At 39.0% G+C, this 27,452-nt stretch overlaps 1 protein-coding gene across 8 annotated transcripts; it reads right to left on the reverse strand.

The window, feature by feature from the left end:
• Positions 1–861: 861 nt before the first annotated feature.
• Positions 862–26,174, reverse strand: LOC113531895 (ubiquitin carboxyl-terminal hydrolase 15). 8 transcript variants are annotated; one of them, XM_026922862.3, is made up of 22 exons: positions 26,019–26,173; positions 24,658–24,785; positions 24,261–24,391; positions 22,836–22,962; positions 21,975–22,120; positions 19,630–19,691; positions 19,093–19,182; positions 12,605–12,749; positions 11,339–11,512; positions 10,759–10,917; positions 9,571–9,795; positions 8,531–8,614; positions 8,353–8,447; positions 7,601–7,789; positions 7,367–7,455; positions 5,438–5,713; positions 5,181–5,251; positions 4,982–5,097; positions 3,789–3,938; positions 3,071–3,174; positions 2,881–2,969; positions 862–2,703 (listed from the first exon to the last, which is right to left on the reverse strand). In XM_026922862.3, exons 1-22 carry the CDS (start codon positions 26,105–26,107, stop codon positions 2,482–2,484), a joined length of 2,961 nt encoding a protein of 986 aa, XP_026778663.1. In that variant the 5' UTR covers positions 26,108–26,173; the 3' UTR covers positions 862–2,481. The 8 variants fall into 8 exon arrangements, with proteins under 8 accessions (XP_026778663.1, XP_026778662.1, XP_026778664.1 ...); XM_026922861.3 differs by having other exon boundaries at positions 7,343–7,455; XM_026922863.3 differs by lacking the exon at positions 19,093–19,182 and having other exon boundaries at positions 7,343–7,455.
• Between the last annotated feature and the right edge of the window lie 1,278 nt (positions 26,175–27,452).

Genomic DNA, 27,452 nt, shown 5'->3' on the forward strand with positions numbered 1-27,452 from the left:
TTATATATTTATATATATATATATATATATATATATATTTATATATATATATATATATTTATATATTTATATATATATATATATATTTATATATATATATATATATATATATATATTTATATATTTATATATATATATATATATATATATATATATATATATATATATATATATGTGTGTGTGTGTGTGTATATGTGTGTGTATATTGGTACAAATCATTGGTCAGGAAATTTAGTTAGTATGGAAGCTTTTCTGTTTGATTTCTTTAAATGTTTAAGGGCCCTTGATGAGCTGCATCAGGTGTGACAGATAACCAAATAAATAATGACTAATATTTTAAGAAAAAAAAAAATCCCAGAATATAATTTTGTAAAATTTTTTACAGTGTAATTTTCTAAGTGAATTTCCCTAATTCTAGCTTTTCCCCAAAAGTAAACCAGCAAATGGAGTCACAGGAGCTCTGAGGAGTGCATCTGTTTCATTCTTGCTCATTGTCTGACTAATGATTTGTTGTTAAGACCATTAAAAGCTAATGTTTACACACACACACATATATATACATGTATGTATGTATGTATGTATGTACATACATATTATATATACATATATATATGAAATATTTACATATTTACTTATGTAATTTATTTATATTTATATTATATATTTACTTATAGGAAGTGGACACATGAGCATATTGCCCTCACAAAACTCACAAAAAACTAATTTGTACTCATGAAGGGTCCTGATAATTCTGGGAGTTGACTGTAATTAGGGCAAATTACACACAATTTGCACTTTATTGAAAATATTCCTAGTCACTTACCTTAATACAGCATGCGCAAATGGAAAACGGCAGCAAAAGACTTTACACAACTTTATTGAAGGTCTGTATATAAATACACATGCACATTTCAAATGTAAACCCAAGTGAACTCAAGTGCAGCCAAATGCTGAAACCCCCTTCGTCATGCAAGGATGTCCGAGTTTACCTTTACAAAAGACTCCAAGCAACAGCACATCCTTTAACAGACCTAAATCCCAGTCCCCATTATACTGCTGGACGATACATATTCTCTCTTCTTGTGGTCTTAAATACATTTGTTTTGTAATGCTTACATATAAATAAATAAATTTATCAAATGTGCACTCACAGAGTGAATTCTTATATACATTATTTATAAAGCCTACCAGTCAGTCTCACACAGTCTGATTATCCCTGTGCCCACACTCCCTATTACACAAAGCACATACAGCAGTAGCCCCACTTTTTTGTGTAGTTAATATTAAAGGCGATTCAATCACCCTCCCCAAACCCCTAAACTAAAACTAAAGCCAAAAAAAAAAAAAAAAAAAACTTTCAGTTGAAGGCATCAATCCAAAAACAGGTCAATTCCTTAGTCAAATACATTCTGGCTGCCAATCTGGGAGAACTGGCAAATTTCAGCAGTCACTAGAGCATGTGTTTGCAGGGTTATGTTAAAGCGTGTGTGTGATGAACAAGTGAGCTTGCACCTATGGCTGCATCTACGTTAGGTGTGCGTGTATGAGAAATGCAAATAAACTAATATCTGTGCAAACAGGCAACAGTCTGAGATTAGATTTAAGGCGAGGTGATGGAGGCAAGAGACAAACCTATTGCATCACCGAAATGTTCATAATCTCATTAAAAAGCATCTATGGTGAAAAAGAATGAGACTTACATCTGAAGCAATGGTAAAGCTATGGTTCTTAAAAGTCGTGCCTTTAAGAAAACCTTTGTTTTTGAAGTAGCTTAAAGTCAAAATGTCAGGAGACCCTTAATTGCCAGGCTTAAGTTACCCTAAAAACCCATAAGGAGGCATACAGCAGCACAACTGACTAAAGTTTTTACATTACGTATCAGTGCTCTTCTGACATGAGTGAAATAGCTTCTTGATACATTTACCATTGGTTTAAAGACATCTTTCTGAGCAGCTGATAGACTGGACACCAGAAAGCTATAATCCGCTTCTGCAGTACGTGTGGCACTAATACTAGCTCTAAAAACAAAATGGAGTGTGCAACAAAAACAGTCAATGAAATTTCATTATCCTTAAAACCCAGAGGTTCACTGTCCATCCAACATTATATACAAGGCAAAATAACGATAAAACCTATAAATGTGCCTCTCGAGGAGAAAATAAAGAACACCACACTACAATGAAGGAAACTGAAAGAGCAACGTTGCTGACTTTCAGGCATCACATTTAGACCTCTGTTTAGCCGGTTCAGGCTTTCTTTCACCACCAGAGCTTTAGACGTGTAGAACGAGCAGAGGCAGGGGAACCATGTGGAAAACTAAAAAAAAGGGAGAATAAACATCACCCTGCTGTATCAGAGGCTAAAATCACAAGGGCTCTTATCACCCAGCCCATCCAGTTGTGGTACTCTCTGCTCTCGCTGCTCTCGATATGGCTTCAGATGACCGACCCCACTATCCTGCGACGCCAGGTCTGTCCCACCTCAGTTGGTGTTCATGGAAACGTCATTTGGCTCCAGCTCTTCATCCTGCTCATTGTCGTTCAGGTCTTCCTCCTCTTCGTCGTCATCTTCGTCACTCTGGCCATTGACCCCCTGTGCTAAGCTGCTCTCTTGCTCCTCGACGTCCTCGCGGTCTAGAGCAAAGTAGCCCGTTCCCTTTACCGTGTCCTGACGCTGGTAGAATAGGACATAGGCTGCTTTGGACTGCAAACACACACACACACACACACACACACACACACACACACACACACACACGCACACACGCATGCTTTTTAGCAGATGGTTTGTACTAGCTGTTTCCCCAAGTCCAAATGAATTACATCTCATTCCAAACAAAGCTAAAATGAACTGACTACAACTGTATGAAAGATCTCTCACCACAATCTGATCCTCACTGACTGGCGATACAATGCTGTCATCAAAGTTGTACCACTTGTCATCGTCCTTGTTTTTGGCATAGGCCGTATCTGACAATTACAACAAATTTATGTGATTCTACATGTATACTAAAGTAAACCCAAGCTGATGATGATGTGTGTGTTTGTGTGTGTGTGTGTGTGTCACTCACAGTGGCCTCCTCCCATTCCTCCATAGTGGTTAGACACAGCAATGAGGTTGTAGCGGCAAGGCCCAGCATTGGGGTTGATCAGGAACTCGGACATGTCCAGGTCACTGAAGAACAACAGAGGTCTTTGTTATACAAATTATCGAATAATATTACACATACAGACTTATACATATACACTTATACATATATACATATACATATCAACAACAGGTGGTGTGATATGGCTTGATGTGAAGTGGAGTTACTCTTACCACTTTGAAGCTGATTCATTTCCAGCATGGCACAAAGTGTATTTTTCCATAGTGAGTTGGCAGTGATTACCATTTTTATATTCATTAAAGAATGACATCATAGTTTTAATCCAATTATAATCACGTTTAATGTGGATCATCCGCTAAAATTTTTTTTTTTTTTAATGTATTACAACAAGCGATTGCAGCTGTAACTACTGTCCGAACTGTGATTTTATAGAAAATTAAATCTACACCTTCTGACCAATCAGAATTGAGCATCCAACAGTACTGTTGTATAATATCATGCACTCTACTAAATTTACAAATTTACTTGCACAATCATAGTACAAAACTCACCTGAATCATACCATCACATGCCTCTTTATAAACATTTAAAATCTGCTCATATATTAATTGTGTGTGGTTATTTCTTAAAATGTATATGAGCATCACATGATAGTAAATCTAAGCTTATACGAGCCTACCGAAGGGGAAAGTCCACCAATGAGTCCAGCTTATCCCTCATGTAGCGGCTATAAGAGAAGCGTTTCAGATGGACCACTAGTACAGGAGGCAGGGACCACAAGTCTAGCTTCTTAGTGGCCTGCTGGTGCTGCTTACAACTGGGACAATACCTGGAATCACACACACAAGACCAGTTACACACACATACAGGTAAAAGCAGTGTATTTAATGAAATATGTTATGAAAAGGCATAAATGTTCATTTGCCATTAGATCTATCAAGTGTTTGGTCTGTTAGTAATGAATAAAGCAATTAAACAATTAAATCACTAAGACATGTAAGTGTCAAGTGTCCATCTTGCCAAGAGCTGGTCTACTTATACCAGTAATTTGACAAACAAACAAGTAAATAAATGAATAAATGAATGAATGAATGAATAAATGTCCAATATATTCAATAAGACAAGACAAGTTGGGTGTCCAAAGTTTTTTTTTCTTTAGTTTTGCAGTGTAGCTAACAAGTAAAGGAAACCCATAGTCTCCAGTTTCGCACCATGCCAACTGAACTAAATTATCACACACTCTCCCTAAACAATATTGAAGGAAGAAACTTCTGTAGATTCTGACACTACGATGCACTGCTATCTATAAAATGGACAGAAGTGCATTGTTTAGCAGCAGCTACTCTGAATCAATTTCTTCCTCATTTTGACTTTTTTATAATGAAAATCAGTTCCCATGTTATTGAACTGAAATGTGAATATTCACTTTATGTGGCCTCTGAGCTGCTGGCCTTCTGCTGTTCATATTCTCATGGCCAACACTTCACTCTGCACAAAGGTCAGACTCAGGTAGGAGGTGTAGCCCAAATTTGAAAATGGAATTGTCACTAGAAATGAATTGGGTAGTGTTACAGCTCTAACTTGTTTGTTTTTTGGGGTTTTTTTGGATATGAACATATTTTGGCATTTTGTTTAACTGTTTCTGTGCAAAAACTAGCAATAAACCAAACTTCTGACACCAAACATTGTCTTGGCTGATCACCTACATTTGGAACAAATGGAAAATTGTGTGCATGTTATTTTTGGCCAAACTATTCCTTTAAATATAATTGCAGAAAAGGCAGAAAAGACAGGAGAGAACTAAACACCAAAATATTAAAGTAATGGAGTAATGAAAATTTGTTGGGGAAAATGGAGTATTCCCAATCTCACCAGGGGTCCTCTGCTCCTAACTTTTCTTTGGTAGTGAAGAGTTCTATGCAGTCCTTTAATTTAAAGAAGGCCTTCTTTTGAGGTTTGTATTCCATGCTTTCGTGCTTATCAAAGTCCTGGGGCAAGAGAGGCATGAACATGGTCATGACTAGTATAACCAGTGTGAAGGAAACAAAAACAATGGCTCTGCAAATTTTACCTCTACTACACTTTCATCAAAGTATTTCTTCTTCATTTCTGGCTCCCAGTCCAAGGAAAGATAGGATCTATCTGTGAGGCAGAGGATAAAAGATATATCTCATGATTGAAGGTTTTCACAATCACTGTGCTGCTGATATATTATTATTTAAAAAGATGTCATTATTTAAATGTTGCTGAAGTGTTTAAGTACACAATGCCAGGTGAATACTGGTTTGAGTTCTTTTTTTTTTTTTTTAAATCAGTTGAACGTCATACCGCTGAGTCGAAGGTGTCCCTCATCGAATCGGATCTGCCGTGGTTCTTCTTTAATAAAACTCAGATCAGTCTTGCCCATGTTGTTGAACTGGAATGTGAAAAGACGTTTTTTGTGGCCTGTGAGCTGCTGGCTTTTGGTCGTGTTCTCTGGGGCAACCCCATTCTCCAGGTCGTTGTCCCCGCCCACCGAATCCTCTGATTGGCTGTTGTCATTCTCTGATGGGAGTTCCTGGTCCTGACTTGATTCATCATCCTGCTCATCAGTCTCCATTTCACCTAAAATCAGATTGACTGTTCTGTAAGGACCAGGTTCTCACTATAATGAATGTTTAAAAAAAAAAAAAAAAAAAAAAAAAAAAAAAAAAGTTTGCACATTATTCCACTTCCTCCAAATGTATTTGCTCAGACAAGACGTATGTGGTGTCCATTTCCAACTTACAAGATATAAAAGTCTATCACATGCAAAATCTTTTGTGTAAATACATGCCTAACTGCACCCAGTTCTTAAGTAATGTCATGCAGACTTTTTTGTTGCAGAAGTTTTTTTGTTTGTTTTTGTAGATTACAGTGTTTATCTGAAAGGCGTCAGCCATCTTGGACAACTCGAATCACTATTTCCTTAACCTCAGATGCTATGTGGCCCATGGGTGGAGCATCTGATATCTTTTGCATACTTGTCTGACCACAAGCTTGGTCGTGATTGACGTCTGCAATCTGATTGGCTGTTGGCACCTTTGCTGGTTTGCCAGTGGGAAAAGAACTTTGAAACACCACAACTCAAGCTTTTCAAAGCACAATATGCTCACTGGACTGAGGAAAAAGGTCCTGGCTTTAAATGTTATTTAAAAGTTTTGTTTAAAGCAGTTAGCAGGGAGTAAATGAGTCTGTGGTTTGTCATCTGCCATGTCAGTCGATTTCCTTTTTTCTGTGAAAGTAGCTGATTCTTGATCACATTTATTGAAACATATAGATCATCTAGCAAATATAGCATATTTTACTATCTTTCCACATAAGACAAGAGGTGGGGTTGAATGACAATCCAGACACACAGGAGAAGGAACAGTTCCACTCTGAAATTAAAATTTTTACATACAGACAAGTCCTGCTATTTTACAGAATGCAGCTTAGCAATTTCATTTGAAGCAAGTCTGTGGAAATATGGGCATGTATTTATGAAAAGATTTTGGCTGAGGCAGACTTCCACTGCTTACTAACTACATTAGCTTCATTATCTTTCATTGTTTTTGCCGAACCATTGCCTTAACCATTTTTTTTCTTTTCTTTTCTTTTTTTGCCAAACCATTCACAACAAAACTGGCACATGCTTTGTTAGTAGTAGCAAAATCCTGAAAACAAGATTAATACAAAACTAATTTGAAGAAAAGATCTGTATAGTTAATAATCCCACAAGTTACATATATCTTGTTGAGCTGTTAATTTGAAGATATCTACTGCTATGGAGGCCTTTTATTTTTGATGGCTTCAGAGAAGGTTTATGTTCCATCACTTTCTAAGACATGTAGACAAAATGCAAACCAGAGGATCTTAGCTCACAGAAAGCAGATGTGAGTCAGCAGAAATGTTAATGATGGTGCTTTTAAGGTGACTTTATGCCGTTATCTAAATCTACCCCAAAATGATTTACTATCAAGAAATTCAGGACCAGCAACGTACAGAATTAATCTTGTTAGATTATATAAATTGGTGCTGTCTTTATCATGCCACAACTAAAACGTACTGCAGTGTAAAAACGTAGATCATGTCAGCTTGTTTAGCCACGAGGCACTTTGAGCACAGGATGAGTGTGCTCGTTTGCTTGAGCTTGCTTGTAATTAAACTGATGAACATGCTTTCTGTGAACACAAGGGCATGAGATTAAAGGATGCACTCAAACAGCATGCTTACTGGGCGAGCCCTCCTCCAGAATACCGTTAGTGGCATTGCCGTTGATGGCGTGCTGCTTGGACAAGTGCGTCTCGTCACATTCCTCTTCTTCCAGAGCTGAGCGCACAAAACGACTGCAAATGTGACACAGAGAAATGTTTTACGTGAGCTCTAAAGCCAACTTCTGGAAAGATTAATTCAGTCTGTAGAAAAGAGAGAGGTGGGGGGAGTTGATGGAAACAGAGGGAGGAGGTGGAAGGGACATCAAGGGAGCCATACCACAGACGGAGAAGTAGCAGGTTGTAGAACTTCTCCTCGCTGAGAGTCCGCGGGACGGTTATGAGGAAGGGTCGGCCAAACAGGGGCGTGCTGCTGTGGTTATAGCCAGACTGCTTATACTTCTCTCGCAAGTGCACAGGAATCACCACATGCTCTGTGTCCTCTAGCCGGTTTACTCCAACCTCAAACCTGTAGAGAAGTAAAACAAAACCATGCAGTTACAACCAAGTTCCACATCTAATACTAAACCTCTCACCAAATAACCAAGAAGCATGTATTACAAGACTTCCTGAACTAGTGGTATAAACTTAGAGGTGTTTACTGGCTCTAAATATTAATATATCAAAAAAATATATTTAAAAAAGTGTTTCTGATACATCAGTTGGTGAATTAAATCTGCTACCAGACTGGTTTGCGGCACTTCTTAAATGTTCATCCTAAAATTTTTTTTGTTCCACATAAATAAATATTGTGTGGGTGTGATACTGAATGATGGCACAATACCGCACTAACTGCTGTAATGAATTGAATTTAAGCAGTAGTTCAGCGGATGTTTTCAGATAGCACACGCATAAAAATGTGCCAAGATAAAGATCTAGAGAGATATATGAGAAATATATTTAAGTTCAGGGAAGTCTGGAGTTTTCAGAACTATTATATAAGGTATATTTATATGACAGTTCAAAGAACTGTCATATAAATATTTACATTTCTGGTTATATTGCTGCCCGAAAGCTAGTCATAATACTTACACGTAGATATCGTCCCTTTCCATTATACTGCTCAGGTTCTCATTGGTGGCAAAGATTCGATGGAACCGGTGGTTGTAGATATCTGTGACAATCATCTAAACAGCAACAGCAAAGCAAATAAGTTGACTGCAGTAATGTTTCCCTAATGACCTAGACTTGTGAAACCATGATTGTTTACCTTTTCTGCAGGTACTCCGGACAGAGCCGAAAGAGAAGCACAGAGGTCTGAGATGTAGCCGACTTTGGGTACTGTCAGCTTATACTGTAAAAGGCAGACACACAGAGGAGAAAATTATAGTGGACATTTAAAGACTCTCTCCCAAAGCCAATTTGTTTAAATGTTCACTTATGACAGAGGAATGAAAAGATTAATAGCATAATAACTAGCATATCCTTCACGAAACCACCAGAGAAGACTTTAGGTGTGCTCAGTCTTGCTACAGGTTGAGGTTGTGACTAATGTACAGTGTTTGCAGCCCATTTATTGTGCTTCTCCACCAAACAGCACGGCTCGGTAATTAATCCGAGCCAGGACTATCCGTATCCTGTCTCCATGCATGTGTCAGTTTACTATAATGCCACGCCACCTGCGAAAGTGGAGTTTCTCTGGAGGTTATTGGCTGGTGAAGGGATAGGCACAATAAGTAAAATTCTATTTGAGATTTTAAAAAAAAAAAAAAACAACATTTTGAAATGAAACCTGGAATATCTCCATTTAGCATGTTGTCCTGTGTCTCTCTCTCAGTGAACTATTGAGCAGGAGACAAGGCAAGTTTGTTTTAATGGCATGTGTGTGCACCCAAATACAATCTTAATCTTTAGTGGAAACAGAAGCAATTTATGTAATAGCAGAGTGCACACTCAAACAGTGTCACGATAATTTAATCTTTAGTGAACATACAGAGAATGTAGAGTATAAAGCTTACCAAATGATGTAAAAAAGCACAAGCAGTCATGCACTTGGGGACAAAGTAGGGCATTACCTACCACAGCTCCATTAATACCCTTTGCAGGATGCAAACAGTAGGAAGCCATTTGGCATTTGCCCTACCCAGATGGTAAATTTTACATGGATCGCAGGTAGGAGATGTTGCAAATTATAATAAATTAGTTTGTATGACCAAGCAATGGTCTGCTCTATCTCCATCTGTATGTCCTGGTGTAATTTGCAGAGCTGAGCCATGTGGCACCTTCTGGTGGAAAAGCACTATCATTTACCTGTGTGGGTTTGGTGAGAGGGTCCAGCCGCACCAAGTAGACCTCCAGCGTACGCTCTTTCTTCATGGGCAGAGGAAGTGTAAGGTAACAGAATGGATCAAAAGTCACAGAGATCTTCGAACACACAGGGCAGACCAACGTAGACTTAAAGAGGCCATGAAAAATATCCACGATGATGGAGTCATTCCTCTTGATGTGGTTCTCCCAGGCCTCTTCAGCTACTACCTGAGAAGTGAACACTTAGATTCAGTGCAAGCAGTACTAATGTGTACACAGTACCTACAAGGTGCTTAACACAATGGCACGAAAACCATAACAGTTACCATTTGGCACATTAAATAACCCACCAAGGTGCTGTATTGTAAAAAGTGCTATAAAAGAAAAAAAAGTTATTATATGTTTATAATTTCAGCACCATGTTTGGCAGTAATGGACAACATGTATATTCTGAATTACTTATATTTGTAAAAATCAAGTACTTGTATTTCAAGAAGGAAAAAATTAAAGGCTTGATAAGAGTTACTAATTTAATGGATTATTTGAGTACATTTTGATGTGAATTATTCACACTCTTTTAAAGCACGTGAGTTGAGTCAGGGAAAAAAATACTCTATAATATGATGTTACTAAGCTGCTGCCACCTTGACTATAATGAAATAATAATTCACAGTCAGCACTGTATCAGAAGTGTCTGGTCAAAACTGGCAGCAAATTTGTACGCATACATCATCTGCCAGATACATCGAATGTCATCCTTTCATCAAACGTCTTCATGCCCAGCTACACATAAAAGACCACAGCAGCCAATCAGGAGAGAGAGTGAGATTTAAAACAAAGCGACAGGAGCATGTGAGTGGAAAAGTCTGAAATATAGGAAATGTAAGAAACATATTCAGGACTGATTTTATTTATTTATTTTTTTTGCATAAATCAGGTATATTTGTTCACTGTATTTGTTTATGTAGTTTTATTGAAGGTTTATTTTAATTTATTACTAATTACATCTTCAGTAATAGCTAATCAGAACTGGAGAGCATATCCAACACTGTGTGCATGTGTTTATCTGACACACATTCTATATACAGCACTTAGGTAATTAGTTTTAAAGATTTGTGCAGTGATTTGCAGAGAAAATCATAATTCTGAGGAGAATTTATCGCACAGGAGCAGGCAGCCTGTGTGAGGTACCTTGTCTGGCCTTCCGTCAGCATCTTTGAGCTGGATGTAGGGCTTCTTCCTGATGCGGTTCAAGTCCTCGTGCAAGCCGTCGAGAAGGAAGGCCAGCAGTTCGTGGGAATCCTGTTGCTGATAGCCTGAGAACTGAGGGGCAAAGCGCCCTACTTGGGTCTAAACATACATACAGAACACTTTAGTTGCTTTAAGAACCACTAAACCTCTGCAAATGCTTATTTTACACAAAACAAAATCCAGCTCTTTTTTTTTTACTGCCAACTTTTACCTGTAAACTAATTTTGTTTAGAGTAACATTCTGACGAGGTCTCATACATGTAAGATTAGGATGTCATGGGAACGATAATTATCATATCATAATCAAGTCATAAATCAATATCATATCAATTGCAAATATATCTTTAAATAACTAACAAGAAAAGAAGAGACAAGAAAAATTAGAGACAAAACAGTGTCTTAAGCTATACTGCATCTTTTCCACAAAAAAAAACCCTAATATTAAGATACCATGGTAAATTTCTATTCAGTTACTACCATTAACCTTTGTTTGTTCTGTTCTCAAATAACTGCCACTTACCTTGAAAGGTCTAGGAGTGACGTAGCTGTATTTGCCAGACCAGAGCTGTTTGATGAGCTCAGCGTAAGCCTTAGCGATCTCTCCTTTCATTCCTAAAGGGTTGTCCTCGTTCAGTTCATCCTGATATTTGTCCTTCAGGAAGTACTCAGTGAGCGGAGGAATATTACTCAAACACTACAGAACACAAACACAAGGTAGAGTGAGAAAGATCCAGATTGCAAGAGTGAAGTAAAAACTCGCAAAATGTAAAAGGTACAAAGTACACACACTGCCAGCTTGCCCAAGCACACTGACTGCTGCAAGTGTCGTCACAACACTCAGCACTACAAAGCCTCAATGTTCATCCTGCAGGTTCCTGCAGTGGCACTTTTTGCTGAAACCACAAATTGCTGCCTGCTGAGAAAACATTACAGCATCCCTAGGTTTTTCACTATTCTTTAAAAACTGCAGTCCATCTTCGAATACTTAACTGAGGTTTTCAGTTAGACTTTAGATTCATTGGCCTCTTTAGGAGAGACACAAAATGAATCGATTAATTTATAAATATACAGTAAAACACACATTACGCACATTAATAATATAATCACATTATCTGATTGTCAGATCCTGATCTGATTTCAGCAGCTAGCAGATTATTCAAGTGTTCATGAAAACAACATTTTTCTATATTTTATACCAGACACATTTTAGCCCAATGAAAATTTAGTGTATGCATGCTGTCAATGTCTTATATTTCGTCTATATTTCATCTTATATTTCAGAAGTAAGTAGGCTAAACTAACAGACTGAACTAAATTCACTAAATTCACTGAACTAAATTCAGTGAAAATAAATTGATCAATTTATTGCTTAAATATAAAGAGCTTAAATAGAGATTACAAAATTATCTTACATGTAAACACACTCAATAATTCCAGTGTATCTCCCCACAACATGTATTATACTTTTCCTTATCGCTAGGGTGGTACCATCACGGGTGCATATTTTGTACCTTTAGTATGTATCTTTCAAATGGAAACGTGAACATAGTGTACCTTTAAAAGTAACTTCAGCTGCATAATTGGACGTTAAGGACCACTAATGTACCTTTAAATATTACTCTAAAAGCTAATTATAGATAAATCACATGCATCTTCCCTGGTAAAAGAAACATATTAAAGCTATAAAACATGCACCCTTGATGGTATCACAGCAGTGACAAAGAAAAAACACAGTCTGGTCCTGAGAAAGTAGTAAATGAGATAAGGAGCAGAATCCATGTCCTACCTGTGTAGCAGAGTTCATGAAGCAGGTATTGCCCAGGTTGGAGAGGCCACACAGGCCTTCTTTCTCACTGTGCCTACTCTGGTCCGAGTACTCGTAGGTGCTATAAGGAGGGTAGGATGAAAGGCTGTAGCTAGAGTTTTTCACACTGCAGTGAAAGAAGTGCCGAGAGAGACGGAGAGACAGATGGGGGAATACAAGAAAAAAATATATAATTAGAGGAAGCAAGAATCTGAGTGCATGGTCCAAAAAGAAGCTGCATCACATCACAAATAAACCGCTGACTTGAGTTTCCTGCTCCCATAAACAAATAATCCTCTTACTTCAAAAGCCTATCCTCCTAAATGCCTAAACGTCCTACAGTCCAAATTGCCCTCCAGTGCACGCAAACATAAGCTCAAACATGAATTCCAGCATGCTCAGTGACTACAATCAGCGCTCCAAGTCTCACACGTCCTCCCCGCCAAGGCCCCAGTGAAAGCACATGGCTTTGCAGCAGACCTCTGGGTGCAGTGCACGCCTCGGTCCCATTGATCTGGCTGTGTGGTGTCGCCGCTCAGCACTCTCTCGAGCCTCTCCGGCCTCAGGCACCACCAGCAGCATAGGAGCATCTCCCCTCGGCCGCCATGCCCCCACAAACATGCAGAGAGACAGAGAAACGAAGAGAGAGAGAGGGAGAGAGGAGAGGAAGGAGAGAACAGCTCCCAGTTACTGCTGAGGTAGGGGAGCTCTGCAGGCCAGGAGTGTCATCCGAGCTTGTCCTGTCCCTCCCGCTCCAAACGGGAGAGATGGAGAAAGAGAGCGTGAAGAGAAGGGGGAGGAAGAGAGATGGTTGGGGGGTGGGGGGGGGGGGGTAGATATTTATAGAACAGCAGCAGCAGAAAGCTAGTAAGGCAGCTTCAGTAGCCGGCGGGATGATCAGCTGGGGGGGGAGGGGGAGAAAGACAGAGAGCAAAAGAGAAAGAGAGAGAGAGAGAGAGAGAGAGAGAGAGAGAGACAGAGAGCTAGCTGAGGTTGCGGTATGCTAAGCAATCCAGGTGCTAAGCACTCCGGATGAGACTTGGTACGGCACTCTTGTTGTGTGACTAAGCATTTCTGTGGAGCGCTACAATCCAATATACAGAGACGAGATGCCTGTAATTGAGCACGCTAGCCTAAACACGGCACTGGATAGTGCACAAAAAACACGGTGTGAAGGTCATAAAGACTGCAGAGTATGCAGAGGTAAAAAGCACACAAAGACAGACAAAGACGGAGAGAATCAAAGAGGGAAAAAAACAGAGCAATGGGTGTAAGGAAAAAAAAAGCACAAAATTAAAAAGAAAATAATAATAAAAAAAAAAATACGCAAAAGAAGAGAAAAATAACTGTTACCTACTGTTCCGCATCACCAGTAGATGCATGGTTAATTATTTATTAGATGCTACTTTAGCACAAATGGTGCCATCTAAGATTGACACAACACCTGCAATTCAGCACACAAAACAATTCTATTCTAACAATTACAGGCTGTAATATTCTGTCTACGTAGTCACTGCTACAAGGGCATGAAGGAGAATCCAACCAAGTAACACTCGCTATTTTTCCCCCCATACACACTCCATGCATGCTTGGGGCAAAAGGGTTGGGTAAAGATGAATATAAACAGGAGGGTGTGCTGAATAATTAAAACACATTTTAAACAGATTTGCTAAACAAGATGTTGCGTAATGAGGCAGTGCTGAGAAGGATACACAGCAGAGGAGACACATGCCGTGTCTTAATTCAATCCCCGTTCACCACATAGTGCACTATTTGGGGCGCAGCCATTTTTAGGTTGTCCGAATTCTCAGTAGACAAGTCATGTTCCCTGGATAGTGCACTATAAATCCAGTGTACAACGGATGCACACTAGGCTCACACTAAAGTACCAGAATGCACAGCGACATGTTTCAGTCTGAAATTTACCAGTTGGGGTTGGACACTGGTGCGGTCAACTTCAGGTCAGTAGAGGAGCAATTTCAGACATTAAGGCTGTCAGCGTTATGAATTGTTGTAGTACAGTTATCACAGTATTACGCTTTTTTTCGGTGGGAGTGGGGAGGGTGAAGAACAACAAGTTAAACAAAGTTAACAAGTTAAAATTGCAGTAGGTTTTACTACATTTTCCCATAAAGGAAAGGCAGTATACCCCTCTCCAACTGTACGGCTTTTTTTCTCAACATTTTTTTTAATCATTTAGACATTTGGTGGATACTTTCCATTAAGGGCCATGCTTAAGGGCCCAGCAGCTGAGGCTAGGCAACACCCAACTTTCTCAACTTTCCTATCTGCATTTAAAAAGCTTTAATCGCTGAGCCATATATATATATATATATATATATATATATATATATATATTTTTTTTTTTTTTTTTTCAAATTTCTCCAATACTAACACTTTAAGATTTACCAAATAGTCTACAAACAATAAATGTGAATACAACATTGTTTCTTTATGAGCTTTATTGTTTTTATATTCATACACGGTAATATGATTATGTAAACATAGTAACATCTAAAAAAACTGGGACAAGTTGTAATCGGCCTATAAGGTCAGAAATAAATTATTCACATTATCATTCTCTACCTTGTTTAGCATCTGTACTGCATACATTTCACTATTATTGCCAATGGGTAGTGTATAAACGCAATATCGGTATGATTTCTGGAAAAATTTTCCCCCTAATTCTATGAGAAATGAGTAGAGTGAAAACAGTCTAAAGCTTAGGTGTAGCCTTGAACTGATTTATTGATATTTAAACACAGTACAATTAGTGCACTATTTTCTGCTCCTTCACATTTGTCTAGGTGTTGTGCCTAGACCTGGGGTACAATATCCAAGCCTGATATAAGCAAATATTCAGAAATCTATTATACCCAAGCAAATTAGCTTGAAAAAAATAAAGTAAATAAATGTGTAACATCCAATAAAGAAGATGGGATTTAAATAAAGCAGCTTACAGAAGTGCTTTGCGATTAACACTAGCACAACTAGCCCAAAGTCTAAAACTGTATTATAAAACAGCAAGTATGAGAGTACATGTAGACGTGTAGGGTGTTTTTTTTTGTAGATTTAGTGCATGCTTAAAGTACTAGGGGATGAATTAATGAATTAATTTTCACTAATCAGACATGAATCCTTTTCCATATTTAAAGCAAACACTGATTTAGCACATCAGTAGTTTTAGCTTCTTTTTTTTGCTGGTTTGTTTTATTATTACGGTGAAATATAATGTGCTTCAGTTAACAGCCATACACAGGCTACAAAATACACTTCCAGTTTCAATCCTTCTTTGAGTATCATATTACACTATTTCAAACCATTAGACGAAACAGGATGTTTTTTTACTCTCATGGCATTCGGGCGATCAGATATGAAGTTTGTGAGACAAAGAAAGACCACGCTGCTTATGATAGGGAGCATATTTGGATGCGGCACAGTGCTGGTATAAATTAGGATTTACCCATTCACTCATTCATTCATTCATACATTCATACTTACTAACTGCTTTATCCTGCTCATGGTCATTAGGATTGGTCACAATTAGTCAGGTAGTAATCGGATTTAAAAACAAAAAAAGTCCTGTACATGCCTCTACAGTTCAAATAAAGTGAAATGAAAGTGAGTTTGTTCCATTAAAACAAAAGGGGAAAAAATGACTTCCCCAGTGTACTCTTATGCAATGTGCAGTTTAGTATAAAATTGACTTATTTTCAGACTAAGAATGGAAATTTAGCTCCTTTCTTCACTGTCTGCCTCACTACTGTTTTTTCCACTACCCTGACTAGCCGACAGCTCCCCACAGCACTCACTAGTCAATGCAACTCCAAGTTAAATGCTTAAGTGGACACGTGGTGGCTCAGTCATTAAGGATTTGAGCTACTGACCAGAAGATCATGAGCACGAATGAGTTCGCACCACCAAACTGACACTGGTGGAGCCTTGAGCAAGGAACCCACAACTGGTAAACTGTATCCTGTCAGAAATGTAAGTGTTTAGGGAAAAGGTGGGTCTTCATTTAAAGACAGTCACCTGGGTTCCAGTACTGGTTGTTAAAATATCATAAAGAACACCAGTCTATAAGTGGTAGTATTCATGCATCAACTACAATGCAGTGCCATTATCTTAACACACCGTAATTCTTTTTTTGTTTGTTTGTTTGCACTGAGGTGGTGTGTTCTCCTCTGGGTTCTTAACACATACTTCACAAAAATCTTAACGCCTCATCTTGCGCTGCCTTATTTACACTGATGACCCAATTTTCAGCACCAACCCTCCTCACCACACACAATTTCCAAAGTTGCTAATGCACAGTAGCACCATGAGACTATCACTGTACCCTCAAAACAGTCAACAAACAGGAATTACAAGAAGTAGAACATTTCTTCAAAGCAATCATACAGACAGCAACTCAAGAGTGGTGATATATCAAGTGGCTTTCTCAATTGCATGCAAAATGGTGAAACGGTCAAAAAGAGCACTCCAGCAGTGTTTAGATGTGGATATGGATGTTATCTCTTCCCGAGGTTTTGTGACAGCATGCAGCAGAGTAAGAGAGTGGCAAACACACGCAAACTAGTGAACTAGTGGACACTACAAGCTAAATCTAAACCTGTGCTCTCTTAAGCACAGCTCGGAGGGTCAGTGTGTGTGCTGATTATATAAAATCCTCATTTCACCAATGTGCCGATTCTTACAAATTTTTTTAAATGTCAGCATTTCATTCGGTCATCTAAGGTAATAGTCTTTCTTTAAATAAATACACACCTCACAATAAGCATACACGCTATAAAACTGAATCATCTCTCATACACACTAAATGATATCTCAACAGTTTCCACAAGGCTGTCAGAAAAAGTATAACCAATGTAAATGAATCCTCAGAGTCACAAAAGTGGTCTTTAAGCTTCAATTATGTACCTTAAAATGTTTTAAAAGGTACTCTACAGCTTTTCAGTCCTTTAACTAGAGATACAAAATACATAAAATTAAAAGGTAGTACCCGAGACAAGCATTTAAAGTCTGAAAGGTAAAGTTAAGTACCATCTTCTTTTTTTGGGTCCAGGGCATCTTTTAAATTAGACCTTCACTAGTCTACACTAACAAACAACAAAAAAAGCAGCTCACACAATAAGCCCCATAACAATAAGCATTCTCCATATGCTTGTCACTGTTGGAGCCATGATCTCACCAACGGCAACAAGCAATATAAAGACAGAGCAACAGAGACGTTAAGGAGTAAAAAAAAGGTTTGAAAGGAAGTAGCAGAGATCGTTGGTGTCTCTAGCGAGTGTTTGAAACTACTACAGTTAGCTTGCTTTTCTAATCTGCAAACAAAGCTATCACGAAGCTTTTTCACACTGATCAGTGCATTATTTCATTTGTGTTTAACTAACTTTAGAAGCTATACATACCAACTAAAACTACACTACAAGTGACACACCCACACCAGACAAACTGCAAGCGAGCTCTCTCTTTCTAGTGTGAACGTAGGATAGCAAAGATTTTCTAATATTTAGCCAACTATTTTTTCTTCCTGGCACTCTGCCGTCACTTGCACCCCCGAGCTGATTGGTCAGGTAATAATATTAAAGGAAAAAAAAAAATCACTCCGTACTTTTATTATAAAGTATGAAAACTGTCAAAGGCAGCACTTTTTAAAATTTTGTGTTCTGCCTGCCTTGCCTCTTCTCATAGTCTTACATGTAAAATGTGAGTCTGAAAAAGACTAGTCTAAAAGCAGCCTTATAGTACCTTATATATACAGCCTTATATTATTAATTATATTATATTAGCCTTATATATTATACATACTCCATGGCAAAACTGAATAAATGTCTTTCTTTTAGCATTAAGACAGACTACCTAACTATGTGTGAATTTCCCTCCGGGATTAATGAAGTGATCTATCTGATGATCTATTCATCTCCCAACCACAGAACACAGATCCCTATTTTCTCATAGATTTGTCTCCAGAAGAAAGCCAGACTGATCTTGAGAGCCCGTAGATTCAGTGTCACTATAAGTATCCCTAGTGTGCTACAGTAAGGCAGTGGGAATAACCTCCACTTACAAATGCTTACAAATGGATTATGCAGTGATACACTGCAGAGGAAACCAGCACACACACAGACACTCCAAACTGGCCAAAAGAATACACAGAAGCTCTGTCCCAATACTCCAAACTGTTCCCGCCCTCCTTTCCCTTGTGCACTCAGCCAGCGAAATGGCTAAGACTGAAGACAACAGCCTTGCTATAAAGATTTCACTAGAATTTTGTTATCGATGCAGAAATCTTTCGTTGCCGAATGGCGGAGGACGAGGGAAAGGAGGCTATTTGGCGTACTTGGCTGGCTCTGAAGAGCACAAACACACACAAACCCATGCTGTCTTTGGGTATGTTGTCAACTATATTAACCCCACCCTCCCATAAACCCCTCCCACTGAACCACGCCCAATTTGGCGCTTACTTCCTGCTGCTGAAGCTGCTGTTATGATTGTTTGTGAGAGATGAAGGGGAGATCTTTGGTAAAGCAGAGAGATTGGAAGCACCAGATGACCTTCAAAAGATAAAGAATATCATGAGTTAGAAAAAATTAAAGCAAAGCCTTTACAGCCTTTTACAGCTGATATTCTTTTTTTTTTTTTTTTTTTTTTTTTTTTTTTTAAATAATAAAATGGGTTATGAAAGCAACTCAAGCAAAGTATAAACAGAGCGTAGCAGTTGTGCACAACATGACAAACAGTAAGAAAGAAAGAAATGAAAGAATGAGTAGCAGGACAACTAAACTAGCTATAAGTGATCTCAGGGCTCTAAGAAGGTTTTTAAGTATATAAACATATTGGGAATTAGTGAATTCATGATATAGTGCTAGTAGTATGATTGGGACCTCAGTGCCACTAAAACACCCACACAGAACATGAGTGAGAGACAAACACATTTAGACACTTCTACTGTTGACCTGTGATGGTAAAAAGCAGTGGAGAACAATACGCGAATCACTTACTTCGGCGTAGAGGAACCTCGAGGCCAAGATCCGTCCTCGTTCTTCTGCTCTATAACAAGAACCTGCAAGATAGAGGTCAATTCAGTCACATATAAGTCAGCTGAAGCATGGTTTTCAAATTAGCTTCAAAAAAAATAGTTGTGATCTGCTGATTGCATTTCCCCTTAACTCAGGGATCTCAAACATAACCCAGTAACATACCAGCCTGATAAATGTCCTGATCCAGTCCACCAAATAATTTAAAAACTGTGTTCCAAAGTTAAAATTGTCTTGTGGCCTGTAAATGAACTGAATCGAAAAAAGAGCTAGTCTCTGTTATATTACACTAGGGGGTAAAATAAAGCAATACACTCAAGGGCTTTTCACACTTGAAACAGTTAACCCCGGGTCATTCTAAACCCCGGGTAAGCGGAATCCTGGGTTATCTTGTTTCACATTTCACACTGCTCACACTTTACCCACAATTAATCCTGGGTATTCATAATCTGACATGTCCTACTGTACATCCCTAACCCCTGGGTTAACTTTCTTATCTGCATATTTGCAGTGTTAACAACCATGACTGGATAAATACAGCGCGGGTTTTCTTTGACAAAGCACGTGATATGAGACACATGCTGTTCAATTTCTGATTGGCTGTCTGTTAATAAGCATCTAGCCGTAACATTAACACCGCATCGTTTCATACTGTACACGTTTGGCACCATAATGCTGGATTAGCACCGCAAAAGCGGTTCTAACACTGCTTCGGAGCAGGGTTTCATAACTCCGGGTACAATGCGGTGCTAACTCCGCTTCTAAATCACAAGTGTGAAACGTTCCTCTACCCAGGGTTAAAAGCAGGGTTTAGAACAACAATAGCCCGGTGTTATAATAGCGAAGTGTGTAAAGCTCTTCAGTGTATTGATAGAATGTGCAAACATCATCTAATTCTTCAAACATTTTATATATAATCTCAGTTGGGTCTATTTAATATACAGTATAATCCCAATGAAGTCCATTTCAGTTCCTGGTAGTAACACTATAAAAAGACAAATTCTTATGCAAGACACTGATAAAACCATTATTTGGAAAATTTGTTTTCTTGGTAATGAGTTGCAGTGTGTTCATGTGTTCTGTAGGTGATATATGGTGATACATGTTCAGCCTGTACGTGCATTCAGAATGTAACTTTCAGATACACATGAACATGCTGATGTGTCATTGGTCACTAAACCGATTTTTTTTAATCCAGCCCACTTGACATTGGCCTATGTATAATGTGGCCTGTTACCTAAAAGGAAGTTTGACATCTATTGACTTCATGTAAAGTAATCTATTTGAAGTATGCTAACTGGCTATGCCGAAGTGTAAACTGCAGCTGAACAGCTGGAACACACACCCCCTGCTGCTTACCGGCATTGTCCTTTACATAACCGGCTGTCCTTTTACCAGTCAGTCCAGAAACATCTCAAAACACTATTGTGGACCTTTTATAACGTGTTAAAAAGTCGGGCTGAAACAACACCAAAGTGGAAACCTGTTTATGCAAACAGTGAGGGTGACATACAAACTAAAAGTAGCGCATCAAAATCCATCATGTAAGAAAAAAAAACATGACAGTGCATGCTGTTACAGGAAAATAATCAATAGGAGGGCGGTGTGATGTGAAGCTGAGGAGTATTACCACCCCAAAGTTGATTATTTTCCTATAACAGGATGTCTCAAAGTGTTGCATTCCTTTTATAACACAGCAATTTGTCGATGATTAAAAATTGTTTTATTAAGGAATGTTATACATTTTTTATCCATTTATTGTTACATGTGAGCTATAAACAGTCGCTCTGTCACTTTCTCTTGAAGTTAATAAGAAAAAAATTGCAGCTTGTTACCAGGAAGCTACAAAACACCGTCATCCTTCGGGAAAAAGTTACAGCTTTACATATGACTGTTACAAATCACTGACACTGGAGACTCAGAAAGAGAAAGAGAAAGCTTCATCATACCAGGGATTTTTCTATGTTACATAACAACATATATTTAATCTGTCTATTATTATCTTAGATTATGTGGGACATCTACCATAAAAGTCTTCACGAATTATCTGTAATAGAAATGATATCTGCAACACCCCTAGCTGAAAGAGTGCCAGTGCCAGTCTCAGCATTACAGAAATTATTCAGTCACTTTACGGCACAAATTAATGATAAGCAAACCACAATCAAAATCTACTTCACGAACAATGCAAAGTTTGTTTAGCACCGTAGGGTTTCAGTGAATGAAAACGAACCCACACTGTACTTGTGAGAAAAAGATGCAGTGCTACTTGTGAATCACTGTTTTTACATTGTGTAGTATTTTCCTACCTGCCCCTGGTAGAGTCCAGCGTCCTGAATGGTGCTGTCTGGTTTGTTCAAAGGCTCAAAGGTGTTGCTCATGTATTTGTTCCACAACCTGGTCTCCTTTTCATCAGGAATGCTGAATAGTTTGCGCATCTCCTTTTCGATAGTGTCTGCGAGGGACAAGTCTCTTATTAGTAATTCAGGCAGGTTATGTAGTGTGTTAGGCAGGTTGTTGAAAGGTCAAAGCAAACTTTTTACACTAGAATCTGTTTATCAGATGAAACTACTCAAAGGTGAGCCTTGAATAGTTCAGTACAATGAAAAACAGTATGGGGGGACCAAAAAAAAAAAAAAACACAAGGACACACCATAGCAAAATATGGGCACCATACAGTGATTCACACTTCTATCACAGTTTTCACATTAATCATGATAACATTTACAACAGGTAGCTATTACTGTAACACTGCTACTAAAGTGTTTCTGAACTAAAATAAATTTCAAGTTATGAAATAATTTTCAGCCCGCAGTTTTCATTAATTCCCTTTTAATCTACAGTGTGGAAAGCATTCATTCCACAGTCTGATTCTTTATCTTTTCATTTTGACAGACAATTTACATAAGCAACATTTTGGGGTGGGGGTGGAGGGGGGATTCTTTTCTGAACACACATTGTTATCTGAGCTAAAGAAAAACAGGGTCAGCAAAAGTGGCACTCATTAGTGTGGATGAAATTAATTATGGGTTGAAAAAAACAAAACCATTCACTTGAATGAAAAAGAAATCATGAGATAAAATGAATGAGAATGGCAGCGACTTGGCAGTGACTTATCAGTTTGGATTGGTTTTAAGTCACCATATAGTCACCAAATCACAAAAACTTACCTATTGTGTCCGCTTTACTAAAGCGTCTAGTGATGACATTGTCCATGTTGCTGTCTTCACATAGCTTTAACTCGGTGAGGTAGACCTCCACTTTGCAGTGCTTCACAAACATACCCTGCTCAACCACCTACAGAGAGCAAAGCCAAGATGCCGACGGGGAAATTAGCAAACTGTTTAGAACTCTTTAGTCATTAATGCCCCACTGTAGAAATTTATTGCAAATAAGCAATCCCAGCCAAAAAAAGCAGTATGTGTGAAGTCATTGCTCTATAACAGCAAGCACTGTACTGAAACACGCAAATGATGGACGCTTAATTTAGCAACCAAGCACAGAGACAGCTGAAGGGTCCCCTACTATTTATTTCACAGCACGCCTCCACCACTGAACCAACACACTATAAGAATAAACTGCCTCACGTTCTTGGTTCGCACTTACTATCCTCAACACAGCCAAAGTGTATAAATTAACACTGTGACTCCTACAACTCTCAAGTGAGCAAAACGATTCGACTCTAGTCATGTCTGTGATACTTGCTCTTGCTCTAGCACACACTCACTCACTCCCTGTCTCTCTCTGACCTCAGCCAGCATTCCTCCTCTTTCCAAACAAGGACACGCAAATGCAGGTGCCTAGAATCTGCCTCTAGGCCACATCGAGCACCGGCCAAAACGCTAAATCCCAATCGGCCTCCATGCAGAACGAGAAGCCCCCGAAACTGAAGAAAAAGAATGAACCTCTTGCATGTTGTGCCTAGCAGATCTCTCCATGTAGCGTTTCAGTCATCCAGAGTCCCTCTTAAAATAGAAACGCACTGGCTACTCGATACCCCTGCGACATACATGGCAAAAAGGGGAGGAACAATCAGGCTAAAGAGAAACTCCAGAAGCAGCCATGATGCCATGACTGGGTAAATTTGAATAATCAGCATGGCCGTCTATTATAACGGAAGTGAGGCAGTAATAATGGCGGAAGTAACGTAGAAAGACGGAAAAGTTTTAGGAGTACTTTAATTACATGTTTTATTACATGACTTCGTGTAAAGTCAAAAACACATTTCGTTAATAAAATAAAACAATCGCTTTAGGATCTGACAGATGTATCTCTTAATACAGCCACAAATCAACAGATTAAATGCTGGATGTCCTGTAACACTGACGCAACTTCTCAATTTCTTTCACACTCTCTAAAGAAAAGTACACTGACGACTGAGACGAATGGAAGTGGTTCCGTGGAGCACTAAGGAAATATGCCACACCACAAACCCTGCCAGCCTTCGCTCTGAACAAACGTCCTCGGTAAACACACCCAACGCAATCCACTCAACTCTGAACTAAACTGGACTGACTGGATGAAGCACACAGTGCATTTCATATAAACTTTGTGACACACACATGTACGCATACACACACTGATTAAAAACGTACCTTTCGGGCGATTGGTTCCTGGCCTTCAGTCAGCCCATACCAGCTCACTAACTTATTCCAGCCCTCAGTAGGCACAAGGATGTAGTCCAATTCATCGATAAGGTGCTCCTTAATGGCAAGAACATCCCCATCTAAAACAGGACAGAGACAAGCGTTGGTCAATCATCTGGCTAAGAGCGTACATTTTAATCAACTACCTAGCTGCATAAGAGTCATAAGAGTAATATATAAGCATATAACACATGATCCTACTGTTAACTTATAAATAACTCAACACTCTCACATTTGAGGCAGGATATTATACGTTTTCAATATAAATTTAAAAAAAAAAAAAAAAAAAAAAAAAAAAAAAAAAAAAAACAGTTTTAGCTCTGTTAAAGGAAAAGCTGTGGTTGACCTTTAAGGAGACCCGAGTTGTCCACTGGTCCAGGGTAGACATTCTGATCTCCCATCTGGTATTTATCCCAACTGTCAAAGCCCACATATTTCTTCCACTGTTTGAACCAGTGACTGTCTATTAAGTACCTGTTAAAAACAAAAAAAGAAAGAAAGGTTACATTTGCATGGTTAAATCTCCACAAGCAGAAAAAATGGACGTGATCATGACGACACACTTCATTCAGTGAAGGCTTTTAAGATCTGTAAGAGCTGCTCTATAGCCTATGATATGATCTCTTAATATACTGGAATATAAAATCTATCAAAACAAGCAAAGTAGTCTAAGTTTTATGCTTAAATGTGTTAATTTAGTAAACCAAATACCAAATGGGCTGTTGCTGTAATTCTACATTGCAGATTATCCATTCAGTCAAATATACCTGCAGGTAAATACATGAACACAAGAGCAATCCCAGTCCTGGACCTAAAGCAGCTCATCACATGAACATTAACAATGATCACACGGTGCGTTCTGATATAAATGAAAAATCTAAGAGGACACATATTTCTGAGAAGGCTTTTATGATCAGTGAGAACTCTGCTACACTGATGTGATATGATATGAGCTCTTAATATAAGCTCCATCAAAAACGACCAATATCAGACAGATCAATATAGTCCTTGACTTGAGATGTTGCTGTAATTCTACAGTTACACTGAAGCTTCCAGTTCATGAAACACATTCTGGCGCATGCAGAGCCATCCCTTGTGCCAGCCCTGGTCCTGAAGCAGCTCATCACCACACATATGAACGTGTCTCTCTGCTTTAACACCTCAAGCAGCTCTTGCTGAACAGCTGATGAGTCAGGGGTGTCAGAGCACAAACCTTGCTTGGTCACTTCAGATAAAACCACGATACGTGAATACGAGATAGTAATGAGAGCTCCAGTACAGCTAATGCTGACTGAGTGACAGGGAGAGAGGATTTGTGTGAGAGATTCAGATGACAGGTGCCAGTCTCTCGTCTCCGCCCTGGCTGGCTATGAGAGACGAAGCTAACGCTAGCGAGCTAGCAACCGCTAACGTCTTTCCTACACTGACCATTTAAAGTGTTTGGCACGTATTTTTTTTGAAAATAAACACACAACGACTCTAATTATGTTTGGTGAATAGGGGTTAAGTAAACAGTACATACAGGAGGGAAAAAACCCGATATTTGTGCTAACGAACGCTCAGGCCGGCTAAGCTAACTGCACCGTTAGCTAGCTGTCAACACGGGCCGTTCCGCTTATTTTTCCGCTAATGTCGGGCTTGTCATGGCGCGACTCCAGCCGCCGGAGGCTACACCACTCCTAGTGAAGCGTGCTGTTAAACTCTCACCAAGTGTCTCCTTTCCGGAGCTGAGTTTTGAGCAGCGTTGCGACCTCTCCTCTCTGAGTATCCAGATCAGCTGCTCCTCCCTCCGCCATCTTTCCTTAGACCCTCGCCCCGCTGCATTGTGGGACAGGGGGAGCGTCACTGTCTTACGTCAAGGTGAACGAAGAGGCACATTTTAGCCAATAAGCGCCCACATCGGGTCTGTGACCAGAAGCGCGCTTCTGATTGGTGCGCTTCAGGTCTATGCGCTGACGCACAGGACACTGCGTTAACCAGGCTGTTCGAATCCACAAGCTCTGGAGTCGACTCCTGTTCGAATCGCAGCGAATCGATACAGTTGAGTCGATTCCACACGATACTCTCTCACCTAATTTCTCTTAATAATTTTAGTCAGCACTGTAATTCAGAGAGCCTGTATTAGACGTTTGAGTAAGTAGCCTTAAAATGCTTTAACATCTGTAATAAATACTACTAAGTTATTACATTATTACATTTATTACATAAATATTATTTGTTTTTTGTTTTATCAGTTTCGCTGCGTGGAATCGAATCCAATGTTTTGATTCTTTTGGGAATCGATATTTGATTCAAAAGCTTTGGAATTGACTTTGGAGTCGACTCTTGATTACCAATGCCTAAAACTGGACTGGGATTCACTTTTAGTTCCTCCCTGTGTCTGTCATGCCCTACTTCCCATTCCCAACAAACACCAAGGCACATTATGGGGATTCTGTACCCACTAGTGTACAGCATTTGGTCATTAGTCTGTATTGGGCCCCTTAATGGCACAACTTTCAAAAAGTGTGCGCACAGGGTCTCAAAAATATGTTGAACAGGCTCAAGTTTCAGACATATTACTAGTGTTCACCTGTTAGCCTGTAAGCCCTATATATGGTGTATCTGGTGTATATGCACTCACCGGCCACTTTAATAGGAACAACTGTACAGCTGCTTATTCATGCAGTTCAGTTAATGTTCACTTCAAACATCAGAATGGGGATCACAACTCTCATGTTTCCACCCTCATAACTGTCACTGTGCATCTTGTTTTCCACACCAACACCCCCCATTCTGTTTAATGTGAACATTCACTGAAGCGCTTATCCTGTATCTGCATGATTTTGCATGACTGAGCAGGGTTACAGTTCCTATTAACATGGCCGGTGAGCATACAAAGCCGACTAGCTTGTTAACCATTATCAAGCCAATATAAACATACTGTAGACCAAATGTAACTGTTGCATATAATTAGTTTGGAGCAATGGTGACTGGGATGTTATGCACTAGTTTAAAAAAAAAAGCTAGTTAGTATTATGCAGAAGTCTGGAGGTAGATATTGTAGTGTACAGTATTTGTCTTTTGTAAGTATTCCATGCTTAAATGTAGCTAATAAATATGTCATCTTTTAAAATATTCATTAAAAGTAGTACATATACC

This window comes from Pangasianodon hypophthalmus, chromosome 18 (genome assembly GCF_027358585.1).
Source record: "Pangasianodon hypophthalmus isolate fPanHyp1 chromosome 18, fPanHyp1.pri, whole genome shotgun sequence".
In the NCBI taxonomy this organism is placed as follows: Eukaryota; Metazoa; Chordata; class Actinopteri; order Siluriformes; family Pangasiidae; genus Pangasianodon; species Pangasianodon hypophthalmus.

Coding starts and splice junctions, on each gene's coding strand:
- LOC113531895 (XM_026922861.3), bottom strand. CDS start 26,107: ATGGCGGAGGGAGGAGCAGCTGATCTGGATACTCAGAGAGGAGAGGTC. Junction 24,392..24,657: donor CAACTCGGGTCTCCTTAAAG/GTCAACCACAGC, acceptor GTCCTGTTTTAG/ATGGGGATGTTCTTGCCATT. Junction 8,448..8,530: donor CCGGAGTACCTGCAGAAAAG/GTAAACAATCAT, acceptor GTTGCTGTTTAG/ATGATTGTCACAGATATCTA.